This window comes from Dreissena polymorpha, chromosome 14 (assembly GCF_020536995.1).
Source record: "Dreissena polymorpha isolate Duluth1 chromosome 14, UMN_Dpol_1.0, whole genome shotgun sequence".
NCBI lineage: Eukaryota > Metazoa > Mollusca > Bivalvia > Myida > Dreissenidae > Dreissena > Dreissena polymorpha.
In genome coordinates, this window is record NC_068368.1 from 16,909,886 (window position 1) to 16,931,552 (window position 21,667).

At 34.1% G+C, this 21,667-nt stretch overlaps 1 protein-coding gene across 1 annotated transcript; it reads left to right on the plus strand.

Moving 5' to 3' along the window:
• The first annotated feature begins 2,951 nt into the window (after positions 1 to 2,951).
• On the plus strand, positions 2,952 to 21,258 carry LOC127857203 (SPRY domain-containing protein 3-like). Its single transcript, XM_052393619.1, has 9 exons — positions 2,952 to 2,971; positions 16,175 to 16,283; positions 16,952 to 17,015; positions 17,471 to 17,674; positions 17,964 to 18,117; positions 18,621 to 18,758; positions 20,385 to 20,407; positions 20,585 to 20,685; positions 21,020 to 21,258. The coding sequence occupies exons 2-9, from the start codon at positions 16,214 to 16,216 to the stop codon at positions 21,256 to 21,258; spliced, it is 993 nt and encodes a 330-aa protein (XP_052249579.1). The 5' UTR covers positions 2,952 to 2,971; positions 16,175 to 16,213.
• Positions 21,259 to 21,667: the final 409 nt, after the last annotated feature.

A 21,667-nucleotide genomic window follows, 5' to 3' on the forward strand; every position in this document is an offset into this window, starting at 1 on the left:
ATGCACTACATAAATAAATATCCGATCCTGTTTGCTCAATATTATGCGGGTCACTGTTCTGCCAAATGTTAAAAATAATATATCTTATTGTGAATCCATTATATACTTGTATTTCAAAGGTTGTTGTTTTCCCATTCCAGAATACGGGGCTTATCAAATTCCCCAATGCTACACGTGACCCCGTGTCTTGTCTTAAGTATTTCAGCATGTCACAAAAAGTAAAAAAAGGGTTTCACTAATATTTAGGTACAAAGATTTAGATTGCATTGCATTCGTGTAATATGACGTAATGTATGTATTATAAATGGGTTGCAGGTGCGGTACCTGCGCAAAATGCATTTATTTATGTTATAATTTATAGTTTTCTTCGAATTGATTGCAAAAAGGCTTTGAATTTCAGTATAAACATGTTTTTTTGACGTGTGTCAATTTGTACAACTTTTTCTTTTTTCGAAAGCAAAACAATGTGACGTTATTTACGCACAATTTTTGTGACGAGACTAAAGTTCAGACGAATGGTTTCGTGAAATTTGCAGATTTTGTTTGGTAAATATAATGTTCATGGCTGTAATATTGTAATAAAAGGTGTCCTGTACAAACGTACGAACGCTCAGAAACTAGTTCTGGCTACCATAACTTTAAATTTCGCGTTTTTATGATTTTTGATTGGTGCGACTTTAAAGTCAATACTATATCAACTGTTCGCTAAAGTTTCTTAAGCTACTCAGAAACCAGATCGGTGTGTATGAAAGGGAATGACCGCCAATATTATTCATCACCAGAAATGTTACACGTATTGAATAATTAAGCTCATTTGTTGAACAGAGAAATTTTAAAATGCAACATTTTAATATCTGTTTTATACAATTGTAAAGTGTACAATGTTGCATGTTTCCGATTCTACAAAATGTTTAAACATGTAACTTCTTAAACTACAGATCTGTCAATGAAGATACTGCATATATGAAGTCTACATCTTCATATACCTTATATTATAGTCATGATAATAAATAAAAGATAATAGATCCGTCTGAAAGTAAGTTGATGACAAACTACATTAGCATGTTGAATATAAGTTGTACAATCGGTTATAGTAATCTGCTACACGTCAGCATCTAACTAGTGTACACTATACAATTGTACAGAATACAAGTTGACGAATCGCAATTCAACATATGACAACGCATTTTCAAGTCAAACGGTGTTAGGGTACACATTGTCATTAGTAGTAGCCACATGTGTTAGGCGCGTGGCAAAGTCACTTAAACACTATCAATAAGTCATAAAACAACATTTTTAATCATATATATATATCTATATATATATATATATATATATAGGTATCTCTTGACACAGGAAATGACATCCATCAACATTTTAAGCCATTAAGTGCCTAAATGGTGGTCTATTTTCGTAAACTATGTACCATTTTGTTAGGAAAGACTGCCTCGTGACGAAAAATGACCACGAACGGCTACTTGGCAACATAAACTACAAGAAAACACTTCTCGAACTCGCAGTAATGCTAGGTCGGCTCTCGTCTGACCGAACGTTCAGTGCCACATTTTACAAGAGTAAAACTATCGAAATATCCCAGCTACCGAATATAATCCACATGAGTACAATAAACTAATACGAGTTTATCAATTTACAACACAGATTTATCCTTTTTTGCGTTATAACGTCGAAATCGTTGTAAATCGGAAATTATTTATCTGCAATTTCGAGTCCAGCCCCATGTCGATCAGGCGCTTAAGGTAAATACGGTTCTCGGTTTCAGGTATTCGGTAACTCTGAGGCGCGGAATCAATAGTTGGATAAATAGCATAAGGTGAATGACGGGTCATCGTACACGATTGAAATAAACATTCAAACATAACGATTATATTATTGTTTGGTGTGGACAAAAAACACATTTCCCAACAAAATGGTACATAGTACGAAAATCGATCGCCATTTAGGCACTAACGGCTTAAAAATGTTGATATAGGTGATTATATATATATATATATATATATATATATATATATATATATATATATATATATATATATATATATATATATATATATATATATATATATATATAGTATATATATATATATATATATATATATATATATATATATATATATATATATATATATATATATCTATATATATATATATATAAAGGTTTGGTCAAAATGATGAAAACATTTTTTATGAGATATTGATAGTGTTATAATGACTTGGCTACGCGCCCAACACCTGTGCACCAGAAGACTGGTTGTTTACATTTACAATTGTTCCCGGCCCGTAATCGAGGCATTGGTTCCTGGCTAAGACGAAAAATAATTTTGACGCGTCCACCGCGTATATTAAGGGAAAGACCGCCAATATTATTCACCGCGTATAGATTGTTGTTATACCGACTTTACAACTGTGCAGATGTAAACTTTTAACATTGCAATGTGTAAAGATACGCGTTGACCAATCTAGACATATTAACATGCTAACAGTTGAAATTGGCGGTTCGTTAAAGTTACCGTTGCACATTTGTAAGTTTTATACGTTGTGTATGCGATTTAAAAAAAAACAAGTAAATGTATATTTTACATTTTGAACATTTAAGTTTTTATTTATTGAAAAGTTTTAATTGGACAATGAATAAGATAAACATTTAAGATGTCTCCACCTGAACAATTAACATTGTTGAAAATTGAAACATAAAATATCGAACATTGCTTATTTGAACGGATATTATTTGACATGTATGTATAATCTATAATTGCACGATGGAACATATCAGCTTAATACTCAACACGTGCAACATTTCTGGTGATGTAAAATATTGGCGGTCTTTCCCTTCCAAAGGTTTGTACCATATACATGTAAAAATAAGCGTGAGGGTTGCAACACATGATTTAGTGATAACGGACATGCGGTGACCCATATTCAGGAATGTGGGGTTGTCTCAAACTACATACATGTATACAATCAATTTAGTTGTCCAATGTGTTATAACAGCTGAAACTTTTACAGGTTAATATACAGGTTATTTGTGTATTTATTTATTTATTCTTATTTATATTAACCTGTACAAGTTTCAGCTGTTATAACATATTGGACAACTAAATTATATATATATATATTAACCTGTGATCCTAGTCAATGGTTCTCTGTGATTTACTGTTTTGTTTTGCCAATCATTTTTGTCAATGAAACCTGATTGAACTTCATAATTACTGTTGTTTTGCATTTATAATTCTCATTGTCCCCTACCGGTGAATCCGGAGGGGACTTATGGTTTGCGCTCTGTCTGTCAGTCTGTCTGTCACACTTTTCTGGATCCTCCGATAACTTTTACTTCATATTTTTTTCATGAAACTTGAAACATGGATAGATGGCAATATGCTGATTATGCACGTCATTTCATTTTGTTCCTACGTGAAGAATTCTGGTTGCTATGGCAACAATATATAAAAAATACTGACAATGGTGGAGTTGTACCGGTAGGGGACTATATTGCTTGGCAATATCTTGTTTCGTATCTGTTATGTTTGTCTGTAATCCTAGTCAATGATTCTCTTTGATAGACAGTATTTGTTTTGTCAATCATTTTTATCGATTAAACCTTATGATCTCACAGATAGTGTTTGTATCAAATTTATTCGTTACTAAAATGTCCCAGTGCATTCAAGTTATATCCGCATAAATCTTCGTGATGATTATTTTATTTAAACACCAAAATGTCATCACCTATTTGTAGCTGTGAAAACCACTCGCACTTTAAACATGTTATCCGATAAAGACCAAGACGATCCGGTAATGGCTGAGTCGGTGTACCATGAAACTCGCACTGTAAACAACGAATATTTCTCGGATTTTAAAAAAGCTGTCAAGCTTCAATAGAAAAGACATTTGTCTTTCGAGGTTTAATGTTAAAATTACTGAATGCATTGAGTATACGCTGAAATGAGACTCGGAATCCTTAGCTATCCGCTATACACAAATCGACTGTATCATAACAGAAATTACCATTTTGTAAAAAACCCTGTTGTTTTATGACGTATTGCTAGTGTCTGATTCTTCTTAAGGTCATGTATTTCATTTGTTTCACATGGGGGTGGGGATAGTGAAGGGGGGGGGGGGGGGGGGGGTAATTGACTCGGCCTGTGGAGTTCCAATCAAGATCTTATATTAAAAGGATGGCTTTGTTCATAATTAAAAACGCTTATTAGTACATTAGCAGTAGCCATTGACTTCTCGGCCTTTTTAAGCGGCATCATATATGTCGTGATATATATGGAGCGGAAATGACATCGTAACGTTAGACGTCCAAACAAAATATTATTGTTCCTTCACGAAAGGGCTGCTGTATATAGGGTATTGTGTTCAGAACGTTGGACGTGTCTCTGGTATACAACGAAAGTGAGGTCACGGTGGAGCATAATTAATCGTTTTTAGCCCATCTATTTTAAAAAAAAAGGGCTATTGTCATTACCTGAGCGTCTGCGTCGGCGTCCGGTTAAGTTTTGTGTTTAGGTTAAGTTATGTGTTTAGGTCAACTTTTCTCATAAAGTATCAAAGCTATTGCATTCAAACATGGCACACTTACTTACTATCATGACGGGACTGGCCAGGCAAATTTAGTTAACTCTGGCTGGCATTTTGACAAAATTATGTGCCCTTTTTATACTTGAAAATTGAAAAAAATTGTGAAGTTTTGTGTTTAGGTCCACTTAATTTCTAAAGTATCAAAGCTATTGCTTTCATACTTGCAACCCTTACTAACAATCATAAGGAGACTGTTCAGGCAAAGTTATGTAACTCTGACTGGCATTTTGACAGAATTATGGCCCCTTTTATACTTAGAAAATTGATAATTTGGTTAAGGTTTGGGTTTAGGTCCATTTTATTCCTAAAGTGGCAAAGCTATTACTTTCATACTTGCAACACATACTAACTATCATAAGGGGACTGTGCAGGCAATGTTATGTAACTCTGACTGGCATTTTGACATAATTATGGCCCCTTTTATACTTAGAAAATTGAAAATTTTGTTAAGTTTTGGGTTAAGGTCCACTTTATTCCTAAAGTATCAAAGCTATTGCTTTCATTATTGCAACACTTACTAACTATCATAAGGGGACAGTGCGGGCAAAGTAATGTAACTCTGACTGGTACATGTATTTTCACAGAATTCTGGTCCCTTTTATTCTTAGAAAATTGAAAATTTTGTTAAGTTTTGTGTTTATGTCCACTTTATTCCTAAAGTATCAACGCTATTGCTGTCATACTTGCAACACTTACTTACTATCATGAGGGGACTGGGCAGGCAAAGTAACATAACTCTGGCTGGCATTTTTACAGAATTATGTCCCCTTTTTACAGTATGTCTAGCGCGATTTCTGCCTTCTTCCACGCATCACCGTATTCAGCCCAGTGTGGAAGATTACTATCTCACCCCGATACACCGTGGAACACGGTGATGTCGCCGTGGTGAATTGCGGTTTCTAGTCGCTATAAAAATGTTGATAAGAACTCGCGCGCGGGCGTAATCGGGAAATCGATCTCACGGTGGACCACCGCGGTCTCGGTGATTGCGGTGAAATACAGGTACAGCAACAACAACAACATAATACAATTGTACAGTCTGCAATATCGAAATGTACATATTCATTCACATGAACATGTACTTTCAGATATCGAAGACCGTATAATGTTTGTTTAAACTTTGTATGTACATGTATTACATGTACTTAATATTTAAATCGCCGAATATTCAATCCTTTTCTCGTTTGTTTACCCTCTTCACAGAATCATTTGACATGTCATACATCGAGCGTGTGTATAGATTGCGTTTCATGCTTCATTTTTTGTTTCAATTGTTTCTGCATGTAATTTCACTTGTTTTTAATTAAAGATTTGTGTTTTGTTAACCTTTTGAAAACCCTTGCTCGGTTGTGTACTTATATAAATCGCCAACAATTACATACAAACATGTAATTTGATATCAGACTATTTAACGATTTCCTGTTTCTTCTGTGATATGTATTGGATTGAACAGATGTAAATGTATAAATTCGAGACATCCGCATGTAGTATTAAATTCCGCGATTTTTTAATATCATAGTCATCCGAAAAGATCAGTTGCCATGTTGGCGAGTTACTATTTGTATACCTGTTATTTTTTCAATAACAAGTTCATTTTAAAACATACACTGTATGTAAAAATGGATAAGAAGAAATCGTTATATACGTGTAATGGTTCATATTGCATTACACTAATGTTGTGCATTACATTGAGTGAAACATATAAATTATGCATTTCGATTGATATACATGTAAATCACTGTGCAATGCAATGTAAATGTACATAAAATTGATACAGTATCGATAAGGAGTGTTGATATGAAATCGCGGTGAATTTCACGAGTCATAATTTCATTTAAACTCGCCACTGAGTCATGGACGCAAATAAGTTTACTTATTATACAGATCGCCAATATTAAAGGAGAAATGTCGTTTTTATTACCAAAAAAAAAATATAAATATATAATAGAAACAAGGTTTTTCTGCATTCTTTTGAGAGTAAGAAAACTCATCATTAATTAGGTCTTGATTGTGATTTGACATGCTATTAGAAGGTGACGCGTGATATCTTATCTAAATAACGGTATGACACATGTGCAGACCTGTGGTGACACGGACATACCTATAAACGCTTTTAATACACACTTTGGCCATCGCCTCCCATGGAGCGAATGCGTTCGTGCCTCTATCGCAGATGTTTTTGCATGACCATTATCTTGTTTAAATAGATACTCCGTAATTAACGAAGAAAATCATCACCTATTTTTTTAGTGCTTTTTTTCGGCTATAGATTGTTTTATACCTTTAAAATGACACTTACAAGGGAGATATTAATAACGAAATAATATATGTTTAGACAAACAAACAAATGTATTATTCAATAAAGAAAGTATTATTCAATAAAGAAAGTCTGCCTAGGTCTTGAATTTTACAAAGTTTCTTAATGAGTATCTCCGGAACACAAAGTTTACTTCTGACTTTAGATATTGATATAACCTTTATAAGTATCATTGAATAATTAAATCCATAAAGAAATATTTACATTTTATGCATAGGCATTACTGACAGGCGTGCTTAAAAAAACTAAATCGACCTCAAACAGTACGTGTTGCCACTGAATATTTTTGCAGAAACACATATTTTATTAATCTATCGCGTATTTTTCTTATTTAACTTCTATTGATTAATTATGTGATACATATAGAAACCTTTTTACATGCTTGACTTGTTTTCGAACCTACTGTGCGACGTCATAAAATACTGTTTATTGGAATAAAGCGGATGTACACTATGATTACGCTGTAATATGCCAAATTCTTCGGTACCATAATGGCAGCGGGTCACGTGATAGCCATCGGCGGTCAATTTATCGATTCTGGGATTGTTTATAAACATTGATCGCTATCAGACTTATGGCAAGCGAAATGCACATTAATTCCTTAAACCACGGTTTAACAGTTAACTATATAGTTAAGAGACTTTGAACCCGGGTTCAAAGTGCCGTTTGCACATTAAATCCTTAAACCCGAGTTCAAGAGTTTGAACTGCAGTTCAAAGTCTCTTAACTCTATAGTTAAGAGAGGACCAATGAAATCGCGGCATTTACCTTCTATATATAGCTAATTGTGGTTTAAGCTCCGCTGATTGGTTGTCTCTGAATTATGTAGATAAGAGATTTGTATCTATTTTTAGACACACTTTGAACTGCGGTTCAAACTCTTGAACTCGGGTTTAAGGATTTAATGTGCAAACGGCACTTTGAACTCGGGTTCAAAGTCTCTTAACTCTATAGTTAACTGTTAAATAATTAATGTGCATTCCGCGCGTTTTAACCCCAGTTTAAGACTTTGAACCGCAGTTTAAGACTTTGAAAAATAGGTTAAGACTTTTAGGTGTTTGGTTGTCTCTGCACATTAATTATTAACCAATATCGTCATGTGATATTGTTTTGTTCCTGGCACATTTCTATCAAGATGGCGGCAGATGAAGTTAGTGAATTATTACGTACGTTTGAAACAGCATTCCAAGATATAGAAAGAAAACTTCAAAGTGGTTTTGCAGACAACGCAGACTTCGTCAAAAGTGTGAGGTTATTGCAGCAAATAAGGTTATATTTATATAATTTCTTTGTGATCCTTTTATGGTATAAATCTGATAGAAATACCCCTAACCGAAATACAGTCGATTCGGATTAGTGTACAGTTTGTCAATCAGCTCTGGAAAATCAGCAGTTCCGATTAATTTGTATTTAATTTTCCATAATTCCCCAATAAAAAAAATGATAAGTGTCTAAGCTCTACATTAGATAAAGGAATAAAGTAACAAAGTTTTAGTAAGAAAGCTTTTGTATTATGCTTACAGGGGGGGGGGGGGATAAATGCAGCAAAAAGTTAACCAGAACTGATTGAATGAGTTATGTTTTGAAATGCGCATATGGAAATAGAAGGCTTTATTATTTTCAAATACAAAAATTGCTGATTGAAAACAAATGCCATGATAATGTTTTGAAATACTAATTCTGTAAGTTGAAAGATTATAAATAATTTTCCGAAAAGGTGAACTTTAATTGGCTATTTTTGACAAAAAAATGCATATGCCGTCTGGCCTAACCTCTTATCATACAAAATAAATTTTACCCTTTATTTTTACATCATCTCACATTGACACTAAATCCCGAAATAAATTATTGTGGACTGGACTTGTGAATTAACGTTTTTTGCCAGGTTATTCTAAACTGGTTGACTGACTGTACAGTCAAGTTACCATTCCTGATCATTACCCATAGCGCATCACTTTGATGTTGAAGACCATGCGTATCGCGATAAATAGTTGACATTTTTAGATGATATTTTGCACACAGCATCTTCAAGGCCGTTTTTTTTCTAAATGCATTGATTGAGTCGTAATTGGAGCTATTCGTTGTTAAACATTTTTGTATGTTTTGGCGACATGTATATACGACTTTGTTTACTTCCGTCTCGTTTCCAAAAAGAGGTTTAACATTATTCGCGGCCACATTCTAAAACTCTGTTGAAAAGTAAAGAGTTTACGCATTGATTTAAAGGCCATTTAGTAGTCTTTCTCCCTGCAAAAGTCCGTTTCAGTTTTGATTCGTGTCTAAGATTTTGCAACACCTTAAATGAAATGAAGAATTAGGGCAATAACGGATCAAGCGTGATAATATGCGTATTGATAATATAATATATAAAAATATATGCACATCTTGTTGATTCTTTCAATAAATGATCTCACTCGTAATGTTTTATTTATGTTCCATGTTCAAATACCGATGATTAGATATGATTAAAACAATTAACATGGTTTATAAGATGCCCATCTTTTCGATCTATTTAGGTTTTTCAACAGATAATTCACACAAGAACACCATGCGAAACGTGTATATACAAGATCACATATAGAAAACAATACAAAAATAATGAATATTATTTATAACTGGCAATGTAACTTGGTCATTGTAAACAACACAGTTCATGTGTCGACAATTCAAATAGCATGTTAGATGCCCCCGGAGTGGTTTCGATCACGTGATCCGTTATGGCTACAACTGATCCGTTAATGCATGAATTCTGCGGTGAAAAAAAGGTATCACAAATACATTTTGCCTGCGATTAAAAATAAAACTATGTGCTGAATCAGTAAGCAAAGTAATATTTAATCAAACTGATGTAAAAGAAGTCTCAAAACATTTATTGCTTTTCGTCAGAACAACTTTATTACGCTACTGATCCGGTAATGGTAACTTGACTGTATAACGGATAGCTAAGCCGAGTGACTTCGAGTCTCATTGCAACGTATGCATAATGCATTCAGTAATTAAATTATTAAACCTCGAAAGACAAATGTCTTTCTTATTGAAACATGCCAGCGGTTTTAAATTTCCAACAAATATTATTTGTTTACAGCGCGAATGTCATGGTACACTGATTCAGCCATTACAGGATCGCTTATTTCTGCGTTTAATAAGACCGAGTTCATGGAAATCGCTGCACACTTGATGAAGTAATAGCTGTTCAAAGCGATGCACCCTATATTCGGGTCATTTTGAGTTGAATACCTTGTTATATTTGATAGTGAAAATAGTGTTTTCAGAGAAATTGATTATTCGCTATAATTTGATTTTTTTTCATTCAAAATGATGTTTTTACTTATTAATATCATAGGAGGTTTTGGGGATTCCGATAATGACGTCAGGTTTTCACATGCGCAAGGTTTGGCCGTCAAGACAGCGGCCATTTCGCTATTGTTTGCATTTGATGAACCGCATCGTGATACGGTTACCATAACAATCTCTATTTGGCACATCTTCGCGACCATTTTTAAGAACAAAAAAATATTCAGATTGGAAATTCTTTCAGAATAAATTGAATTCAATGAACGAACAGAAATAAGGACGAAAACAAACAACAAAAAGATTGATTTTATGTAATCAACATATAGTATTAACTGATTTGAACCTTTATATGTCTGTAAAAACTTACCTTGTTACAGATTAAATAAATCCTCTTGATAAATGTAATTGTTTTTTTTTATTGTTCACACGAATTTTGACACTCTTTGTTTAAGCCTTTTTAACCCAGTGTTTAATTGCCACTTCGTTCATCACAAACCGATTATCTCGATATGATCGGATACTGTCCAGACTAAAACAGGGTGTCATAAATCCAGGCCTTTCCAGGGACCCATACTTGTGTAGGTCCCTGAATAAAGTTAAACCACATGTGGCAGGTCATTAAACACAATTTATGATGCCTTCATGTCATCTCTTGGCATATTGAGCAGACATTTAAGCCACAGTTTAAAGCCAATAACTAAACAGTTGCTTTAATAAAATATTTTAACATGTTTAAACAATGCTTGCCACCATAGGATAGCATAAGCCCCTTTTTTCACATTTTTCGAAACCTAAACGCAAAGTGTAACGGAAAGACAGACGGGCAGTGCAATCACTATATGCCCACTTTCAGGGGCATACAAAAAGACATTTGTCCGAAATGGATGAACATGAACTACATAGTATTATAGTATATATACTAGCCAGTTTTAACATAATAATAACGTATTGAACGGGTACTGGCAAATATAACCTCTGCTATTACGTTTAAAGATCGTACGTTACTGCAGTGTTCGAAATATCATGAAAACAAGCAATCACGTTTGATCACAATAGGGATATAAAATACTTGCATAAAATAAATTAAAAGTAAAGATTTATGGTATCATTAAATGCTAGATTGTTGTCACTCATTATCACTAGTAAACAGATTTCAATATACAAGTACATGCAAAGAAAGTTCAATTTGTAAAATATGCAGTTTTTTTTTCATATATACCCCTTGTTCAGGACCGTGAAACCGGCATTATTATTTATTGACCTTTTTGCCATTCCATAAAGCGTACTCTTAATTTAATATATGCTTTATTGAATGGCAAAAAGGTCAATAAATGGTAGGTTATTACGATCGAAAAAGACACGTTAAGATGTAGACTTTGTACAAAAGTGTATTTCGTTATTTATCTCCACAAAAAAGGCCGATTTATTCCTAGTTTACACACTGCACAGGCTAATCTGGGATAACAATTTATGCACCAGCATAATGACCAGTTTTCTCAGAACGCGACACAATTATGTTAATGATTCATTTTATAGTTTGTTAATTTCATTAACTACAAATTTGTATTACACTTATGTCTACCTTGAGGATGTGGTACATAGTATAATTATGTTACAAATATAGTATTTTCTGTAAACAGTATTTGAGTGTGTCCAAGAGTGTGATATAGCTGAGATCACTCAAATACTGTCAAATTCTTGCTTTAACTTATATTCTTATAGGCCGTTTCATCAAACATCGTACGGCAAATTTAGAATACGATACAAATTTCAAAGAAACATTATTTTAACAGACCGAAGCATATTTTTGCTTATTTCAAGTAAAATCATTTATTTCATCATTTTCTTACCGATGGCTTATATCTTGCGGAGCTATTTATCAACAGCTTGTATATTTTTAGTTTTTAAATTTAAGTTATATATTAAGATTGTCGTACGATCTTTGATGAAACGGTCCCATAAAAATATAAGTTAAAGCAATAGTGAAAGAGAATGTGGGAAAATGTAGCTAGAAATGGTTTTGAACATGCATAATTGTGTCGTGTTCTGAGAAAAATGGGCATAATGCTTATGCGTAAAGTGACACTTTCCGCCTTATCTGGATTTTTGCTAAGAAGAGACATTATTAAAACGAAACATTCCATAAAAGAGCAAATTGTCGTCCCTTATTAGCCTGTGCGGACTGAACAGGCTAATCTGGGATGACAATTTACGCACCAGCATTATGTCCAGTTTTCTCAGAACGCGAGACAATAATGTTTATGATTCATTTTATACTTTATTTATTTAATTAACTACAAATTTGTATTACATTATGTCTACCTTGAGGTTGTTGTACATAGTATAATTATGTTACAATTATAGTATTTTCTGTTAACGAACAAATGCTTTTGTATCGAATACTGTGCATTAATATTGTTTTCTAACCAATGTTTTCTTATAGGGATCACTTGTCCGTCGTTTGTCTCGTTAAAAAGTATTAATAGCATCAGTTTGAAACTTTATACATTAATAGACCTCATTGAGTGGGAGTGCGTCGATAAAGAACTCTTAGCATCCCGCTTTGTTAAATTATTTTTAATTAATGCATAACCATTATTCTTGTATAAGTTAAGTTAAATTGTCATAAAAAAAATGTTGTCATGTCATTTTTCCATTTTTCTTTTTTGTGTAACGTTTTGAAAATAAAGCTTTTATTTGTTGTTATTATTATTATTAATACGGATGTTTTAGTCCGGTCTGTTTTCCAAATCGTTACAATGGTAGAGTGGTATAGGAGAGGTTGAACATATGATTTTGATTAATAAAGGATTTATATTATTAAACTAGTGTTTTTTCATATTTATCAATGTATGTGGTTCCGTAAATAAATCGGAACTATCCACTTCCGGGTTAAGAAATTGAGATAATTTAGAGATTACATCCATACATTTGGTAATAAAACGACAACATGAATTAACAACTAGTATTATTACTGTATATATTCAACAGTTAGGTAATAAATGTACATTCCGCGCTTGTTAACCCCAGTTTAAGACTTTGAACCGCAGTTTACACTCTTGAACTCGGGTTTAAGGAATTAATGTGCAAACGGCACTTTGAACTCGGGTTCAAAATTTCTTAACTATATAATTAACTGTTAAATAATTAATGTGCATTCCGCGCCTCTTAACCGCAGTTTAAGACTTTGAACCGCAATTTAAAGTCTCTTAACCCTATAGTTAAGAGAGGACCAATGAAATCGCGGCATTTACCTTCTATATATAGCTAATTGTGGTTTAAGCTCCGCTAATTGGTTGTCTCAGATAACAGATTTGTATCTATTTTTAGACACACTTTGAACTGCGGTTCAAACTCTTGAACTCGGGTTTAAGGATTTAATGTGCAAACGGCACTTTGAACCCGGGTTCAAAGTATCTTAACTATATAGTTAACTGTTAAACCGTGGTTTAAGGATTTAATGTGCATTTCGCTTGCCATACAGACTAGGGCCTAACACAGGGGTGCAGCATCCTGTCACACCAAGGTCCCTTTTATCTACACATGCCCTTGTTTTGATTTCATCACATTATTATAACGCAAGTTGTATTTGATGTTTCAATAAATCCAGTCAGATTTCTTCCGTTCTGTGTCGATTATTATGAACCGTAAAACATTTTGAGAAAACGACAGACTTTCATTGAACATTATCCTTGATGTTGCCGAGATTGGCATAGAAGCAATATTTACGAAAGAGTATGTTTTATTCAATCTTAAACATGTTCGAACAAGAACAGTACTTATAAATAAGTTTGTGTTCTCGCTTTATATTTCTGAAAGTCTTAGCGGAAGGAAATCTTTACTCTAAGTTAATGTATAGACATTAATTAATAGTCTGCAGATGTCTACAAAATTACAATTGCCACTAAATGTCTTACTGCTTACTTTAAGAATATTGTTTTTGCTTACTTTAGGCTCATACAGTTGGTCGTCTGACGGAATAATACTTTGTGTGTTTTTAATTCTCTTTGTTCACTAAATATTGAAGCTGATAAACGAGTATTCTAAGACAGACGTGCATATATAAAGTTTAAGTATAGGCCAGTATAAGACAAACAAGAAAGCATTGTCGAAATGTGAACACAGAATCTTTAAATAAACAACAAGTGAAACTACATGCAGAAACAATTGAAACAAAACATAAAGTATGACACGCAAACTATACTCGTCCTAACGCTGATTCTGTAACGAGGGTAAACAAAAGAGAACATTTTGGCGTTTGTTTACAATAAAGTAATTCATACAAATGTAACAAAGCATTCATCGCGATCGCGGCGGTCCACCGTGAGATCGATTTCCCGAGAACGCCCGCGGTGATCAACCACTGTCATAGCGATTTATCACGTTGAAAAGATATCCAGGTCACGGTGATTGTCCACGCTGACGAAAAATGGTCCACGGCGGAACTGTGTTTTTGGCAGAAATCGCGTTAGACGTACTGTATACTAAGAAAATTGAAAATTTGGTTAAGTTTTGTGTTTAGGTCCCTTTTATTCCTAAAGTATCAATGCTATTGCTTTCATACTTGCAACACTTACTTATTATCATGAGGGGACTGGGCAGGCAAAGTAACATAACTATTGCAGTTTACAGAATTATGTCCCCATTTTTACTTAGAAAATTGAAAATTTGGTTAAGTTTTGTGTTTTGGTCCACTTAACTCCTAAATTATCATAGCTATTGCTTTCAGACTTAAAACACCTGCTAAATATCATAAAGGGACTGTGAAGGCAAAGTTATGTAACTCTGACTGGCATTTTGACAGAATTATGGCCCTTTTTGACTCAATAACTTTGAATATTTGGTTAAATTTTGTGTTTAGATCCATTTAACTTCTATTAAGTATCAAGGCTATTGCATTCAAACTTCAAATACTTTCTTATTGTTATGAGGGTACTTCACCTGGCAAGTTTAATTTGACCTTGACCTTTAAATGACCTTGACTTTTAAGGTCAAAGTATTAAATTTTGATAAAATTGCCATTACTTCTTTATTTATGATCAGATTTGATTAATACTTTGACAAAACACTTACCTGACATACCACACTAGACTCCACCCAAACCACACTATACACCCCTCTCATCCCTCCGACCCCCCCCCCACCCAATTGTTTTTTTAAACATGGTAAAAAAGAACACAATTATTTATTTTGTTATTATATTTTTGAAAGACTGTCCCACCATCCCACCCATAAATCCCCCTTTTATGTTTGAAAGATAATGTCATAAATGACCCCACCCCACACTATACACCCCTCTCAACCCCCACCCCTCCCCCTTTTTGATAGTATTGAGATAGGTCCCTTCACCTTTAAAAAGAAAACGTTAACGATTGTGCGTGGAGGCATCACACCTTTTAAAATCTACAAGAAGTTCAATTACTGCTTATGTACTCTATTGTGTATTATATATCATAGCTCATCCGATGGCTTTACTATGAGATTTCCACTTAATTGCTGTTGCAGACTTTTGTATATATATAGAATACTATGTTAGTGTGCTCGTGTACTTGAATTTATCCGACGAGCTGAAGAAAGGTTAACATGGCGAGTCTTGCACTTGCATTCATTTTGTTTATAATAATCCATCGAAAACACACACACTCGTACAAAATGCAGACATACGCGTCATGGACATGAATTGCGTAATCAAGTGATATCTTTCTATTAAAATAAGCACTTGCTGTGTTGTAAAACATATGAGGAATTGTGTAAGCTTCTTAGCGTCGCGATACAAGTGTCTGGTTACCACGCGGGGGACACTAGTTCAATCAGGGTGTTTCTTTTTAGCTAAACGAATTTTAAAGAAACGCTGCATTTGGATTGATAAATTACGGCTTTTATGTACATACGGTATATTGATTTGAAAATTAAACATTCAATTGTAGGATAAAATAATTTTATCACACGTGTATGTATTTGCAGAATAGTGAGTTGATCATTGCATTGGGTTTATGAACAAAGATGTCTCGAAAACCTGTCTCAGCGAACTATTATTCAACGGATTCGGACTGCGCTGATACTCCGGAAAGACGTATTTACACTTTTTATATATCAGCATGTGCAATTCAAGTGAACACGTTGATCATAATGCAATGAATCTTGTATCGGAATCACGCTTGTTCGTTCATGAAATCAATGTATTTAATAAATCACTCATCATCCGTAATTCACTCACCCAAACGCCCGCCTGCTCGCTTGATCACTTTCTCACATCCATCCAAAAAGATTCCAGAAATCAAGTCCCATTGATTCAAGTTCTAGGTTGTATTTCAATGTCAAACGTTGATAATAGTAAATCAATCAAGAACGCTAGCGTAATTTTGTCTAGCGTTGACGGATTCTCAAATACTTTGTACTAGTGCTAAGCATGACGAGACTGAATATTGCATCCAAAATCAATGTCCGTATATAGGAAAAAACATAAACATACCAAAACTGCATTTGTGTCGATTCACCTTAACAGAACGAGTCAAACTGGCGAACCCCATCATGTAATGTAATGAAAAGCTTGCATGAGCATACGTGCTAATCACGTAGAATACTTTCATTACGAGTCTAAATGGCTTCACCTTATTTTCTCGCCCCAACGAATATTGTCAATGTAAACTGTTTACTTAAATATATTTTATAGATAATACAATACACGATTATAATAAAGAGCAATGTGTTGAGCGGACGTTTCATACATTTATTTTCCAGCCCAGAGAGATCTGTCTTGGCCGGCCAGATATGAACGTATCAACGTGGATGGCAACCATCTGAGGTATTTTTTTCGGCCAAGATTTGCACATAATACCTTTGTTTATATAAGCAAATTTGATTTATAGCATGCAAATGAGTTACGTCATGCGAAAAAGGGTATTATGTTACATACGGACAACGTAGATCAGGACCACCGTATGCCTTCGCACAGTCTGATCAGCAGCTTCTCTTTCCGCTAATGAGACCACAAAATATTGCTTGACTTTATAGCGTGCATGGTAGCTCCTAACCAGACTGTGTGATTGCACCAGCTGATCTGGAGCAACCCTGACCGCAAATGGCTTTATACCAACTTTATCATGGCGCGACTCAAATGCTGTTACAGGACAACAAAGTTCTAGCCTTCAAAGTGATTTGAAGCATTTGCATTAAAATCTTGACACATACCATGTCAATACCACTGTTGAAGATTATTTGTATGACAACTATTATACTTAAAGATGATTCTTTTTTAAGTTTTGTGTCAGATGACACAAACATGGATGGTCTTTATGTTGCTGCAAAACCACTGTGTTCAGAGCATGGCTACTTTGAAATTGAAATTGATGACAATGGGTTAAACTCGGAGATAGGGATCGGCCTTGTACCCTATACGTACCCACTGGGTGCCATGCCTGGATGGGAAGCATTCTCAGTTGGATACCGCGCTGACGATGGGGAGTAAGTCTCAGCTGCAAATTGTTTGCAAAATTTTATGTTTTGAATAGAAATTATGATATACCGGTAGTGTGATAGAGCTTTTATCGTATTGTATACAACAAATACATACTTTTTGCTGCACTTTGGTATTTCAATGCTAATTGTCAGTAGATAGTGTGTAAAATAAGCTATATAGTGCTGTGAATATTGTTGTTTATGTATTTCCTTTATTGTATAATAATTGCCGAAGGCGAAAACTATTACTCTCCTGATATTGTTTCTTAAGTTTATTTGATTTTACTTTTTATAGCTTATATAAGGCTTGTTCGGATGGCAGTACGTTTGGTGCAAAGTGCAACATTGGCGACATAATGGGTTGTGGTATCAAGTTTGCGAAAAGTGAAGAGGAACGACGGAAGCTTGCTAATGATGTTCAGGTGTTCTTCACAAGAAATGGAAAAGAGGTAGGAAAAATGTTTGCGTGTGTAAATGAATCATATATTTACAAGAATGTTAGAAAATTAATTGCGTAGTCCCTGTTCTGTCTTGTAAAAGTAGTTTTAAAGTTCAATAGCAACTTGATTTATTTATTTTTAAACATGTGTAGTGGAACAATTTGCAACATGCATGCTGTCACTTTTAAAAGAGCAATGTCACTTTTATAATTAATTGGTCATATTTGAGCATACACCAGCTTGACCGGACTGTTATTTCCTCATTCATAATTCACAAAGGGACGCAAATGTTAAATAATTGTAATACAAATAGCGTTTGACATCAGTATAGACATTTTCTCCATAGTAATTAGTTACCTCTGGTGCACAGCATTAAACAAACAATAATAATTTTAGAATTACCCAGGGGAATTGTGTTGTAATCTGAAAACTTAAAAGTTTTACTGGTTTTTATGAAGATCTCCTAATGTTATACTTGTTTTAAGTCTACTCATGTTCATGCCTCTGTGCAGGTGGGAACAGTGACTGTTCCGTATCCCCCGGGGGGCCTGTACCCAGCGGTGGGGATGCACTCTGACGGGGCGAAAGTGAGATTGATACTGGACGCCGAGTTGCAGTATGAGTTACACGATAACGAACTCGCTGGAATGGTATATTATATATACATTATTTTTTTAATATGGTAATTATATCATATTATCTTAGATAAGGTTGTATTGTTTTTTATATTTGAGCAATTTAACATGTTTGGTTAAACATCAGAGTAGACAGGGCTCTTTGTTTTTCAAAATGTTGGATTTTAAAAATCAATATTATTCATGGGTGTGATTCATCCTCCTCCTAAATGGTGATTTCTTCCATTTTTAAATTGCAATCTTGCTTTGCAAGTAGTTCTAAACTTTACTTGATCGGTGTTTTAAATATGATTGTTTATGCAAACCCAGATTGAGGGTAGGGTATCCACCCCGCCACCTCCCCCACCCGATATATTTAATAAATCATACCCCTGTTATGGCAGTGGTGCCTCATTCTATGTGCTTCTAGATAAGTTTAGGTTTTATGTACGTTAACAATTTTACATTTTGCCGAAAAATTTCAGGGCTTGCAGATCCCACATCAAAGACTTGCCTTTATATGCACCAACTTTAAGAGTGTTTTTTTCTGATTTGTCATTGTCCGTCTGTCCATCGTTCCGCATTGACCACCATATGGAGGCATCTTGTTGCGTGTAACACTCGTCGAGTTACCTCCAATGTCAAGATTTCTCTAGGAGGTCAATTGGCATATTTGGCCATGAAACATATAGCCTCTCGCATTGAAAATTCGTCACCTCAAATGTCAATGTTTACTTAGCGGTCAAAAGTCAAATTTAAAATAAAATCGTTTGTCTTGTCTAGACTCTGATTTCATCTTTCATTTTGCAAATTTTAAATAACATACCACAATTATCCACTTTAAAAAGATGATTCGTGGTGTGTAAAACTCGACTTTCTACTTGACCGGACTCTCATCATTCATTTAACAATTTGAAATAATTTATTACAAATGTACATCATGTGGAGACATTGAGTAACGTTTAACAACCGTCTCCGTACCTCAAAGGTTAGAATCAAACTTTGAGGTCAAAGAATAAAAATTGGCCATACAACAGTTTGCGCAGATTGAGAGTTCATCACTTATCATGTAATTAAAAAAAAATTGACCACAAATGTTCACCATGTGCAAAGTAAAGGTCACACTTAGCTTGTTCGGATAGCAAATTCATAATTCATTATGCAATTTTGAAATAAATTACCACAAAAGTTCACCATGTGCAGATAGCACATTGCCTGTCTCCAAGCACAAAGGTCAAGCTCACACATAAAGGTCAAATGCCAAATATGGGGATAATACAGAGTGCCAGGATTATAACTTCATCATACATCATGCAATCAAATAAATAATAACCATCAATGTCATCCGCAAGCTTTCTGTCTCTTGGAAAAAAGGTTCTGTACACACTAAAGCTCGACATTTTGGTGTAGTCTTGTTATTTTGGGGGTCAGATTACCCGGAGGATGAATCATTGTCAAAATGTTTAAAATGACAATTTAAAGGCCATCTTTGAACCTAGGTTAAGTGGAGTCAAACACTAGGTCAAAAGATTTAGTCTTCGACCATTGGTGTATATTAAACTTAGGTTGGTGCTTAAAGGGAAATCATGACCCGTGTTTCAAAAGGCATATCAAAGCGATACTTTGAAGATTTGATAAATACCGAGTATTTTTACTTTTCAGGGACGTGATGACCTATCAAAACGGTATGTTTAATATAACACAATACAAGTATTTTGCTGTTGTACGTATTGTTGTGTATCGTAAAGGTCGCTCGCCTGAAATAAAACGATAAATGAACGGTAACAAGATTTTCTCTCTGGAGGCTGTTTCGGCGTTGCATTAATCTAATAAATATTGCAATATCTATAACATTGTGACAGAAATCAGCTCAAGAAGATTGTATTGAATGCTCTGGGACTGAAAACATGGAAAGAGGTGCAAGATTCCTACGATCAGGCAGACAACATGTTTCAGTACCAAGGTACGAAGGTCTAGGGTTCCGCTCACATAGCATCATGTAAATATTCAACCGCGGTGGCTAGAAAGTGTCGAACAAGATAAAGCCATAGCAAAGTTAAAAAGTTATGATTCCTAAAATAAATGTAGGAATGGAACTGTGTTCTCGGTTTCCAAAAGGACATTCTATACTAAATTTGATCTTTTTTGACTATTGAAATCATATTTGATTAAAAATATATTAAGGAATACACATGCTAACAATTATTAAATTGATTAAATACTGACTTAGTGAACTGACTTTATTTATCAATTACCGATTCATTGAGAAAATATGTAACTATAAAATTTGTTTTCAGGTGATGCATCAACTTCAGAAGGGCGTATACAGTTTTTGACAAGCGCTCTTGAACTGGCAAAAATTGGCAAAACAAATTGGAGTGTGAACATCACGGTGAAACGAAATGGTGTAGAAATACCCGTTGATAAGCAGTTGATGGAGAGATATTCTGATCAAATACTAAGGAAATCAAACAGAAATTTTAAACAATACACCTCACGAATTCTGAAAGAAGCAAAACTCAACTATTGCAATTGATTGAATCTTCACGCTTTGTGAAATCATTTCCCCTAAAAAATTTCGGACCATTGTTGTAAAGTTATAAGAGGCGTTTTATTGTGATGAGTAGTAATTGGGAAAAAAACGAAAAAAACAAACGGAATTGAATAATAGAAATTTTTCTATTTTAGACACTTCTATTAAGTATGTTCAAGCGTCTATAATTATGTAAATCTCACTGTATGGTACTTCTATTCACTTTTATGCGTATATGTATAATATATACATGTGTATGAATAAATAAATAAATATCATTGAACTATTAAACTATATATTTCTAAAAAAAACGGCTCAACATGTTTTTTTAAATTTCGCATTGTTGTTGTTTAAAAACATTTTATACAAAGTTGCAATTAATGTATTCATCCAAGACAAACTGACAAACATG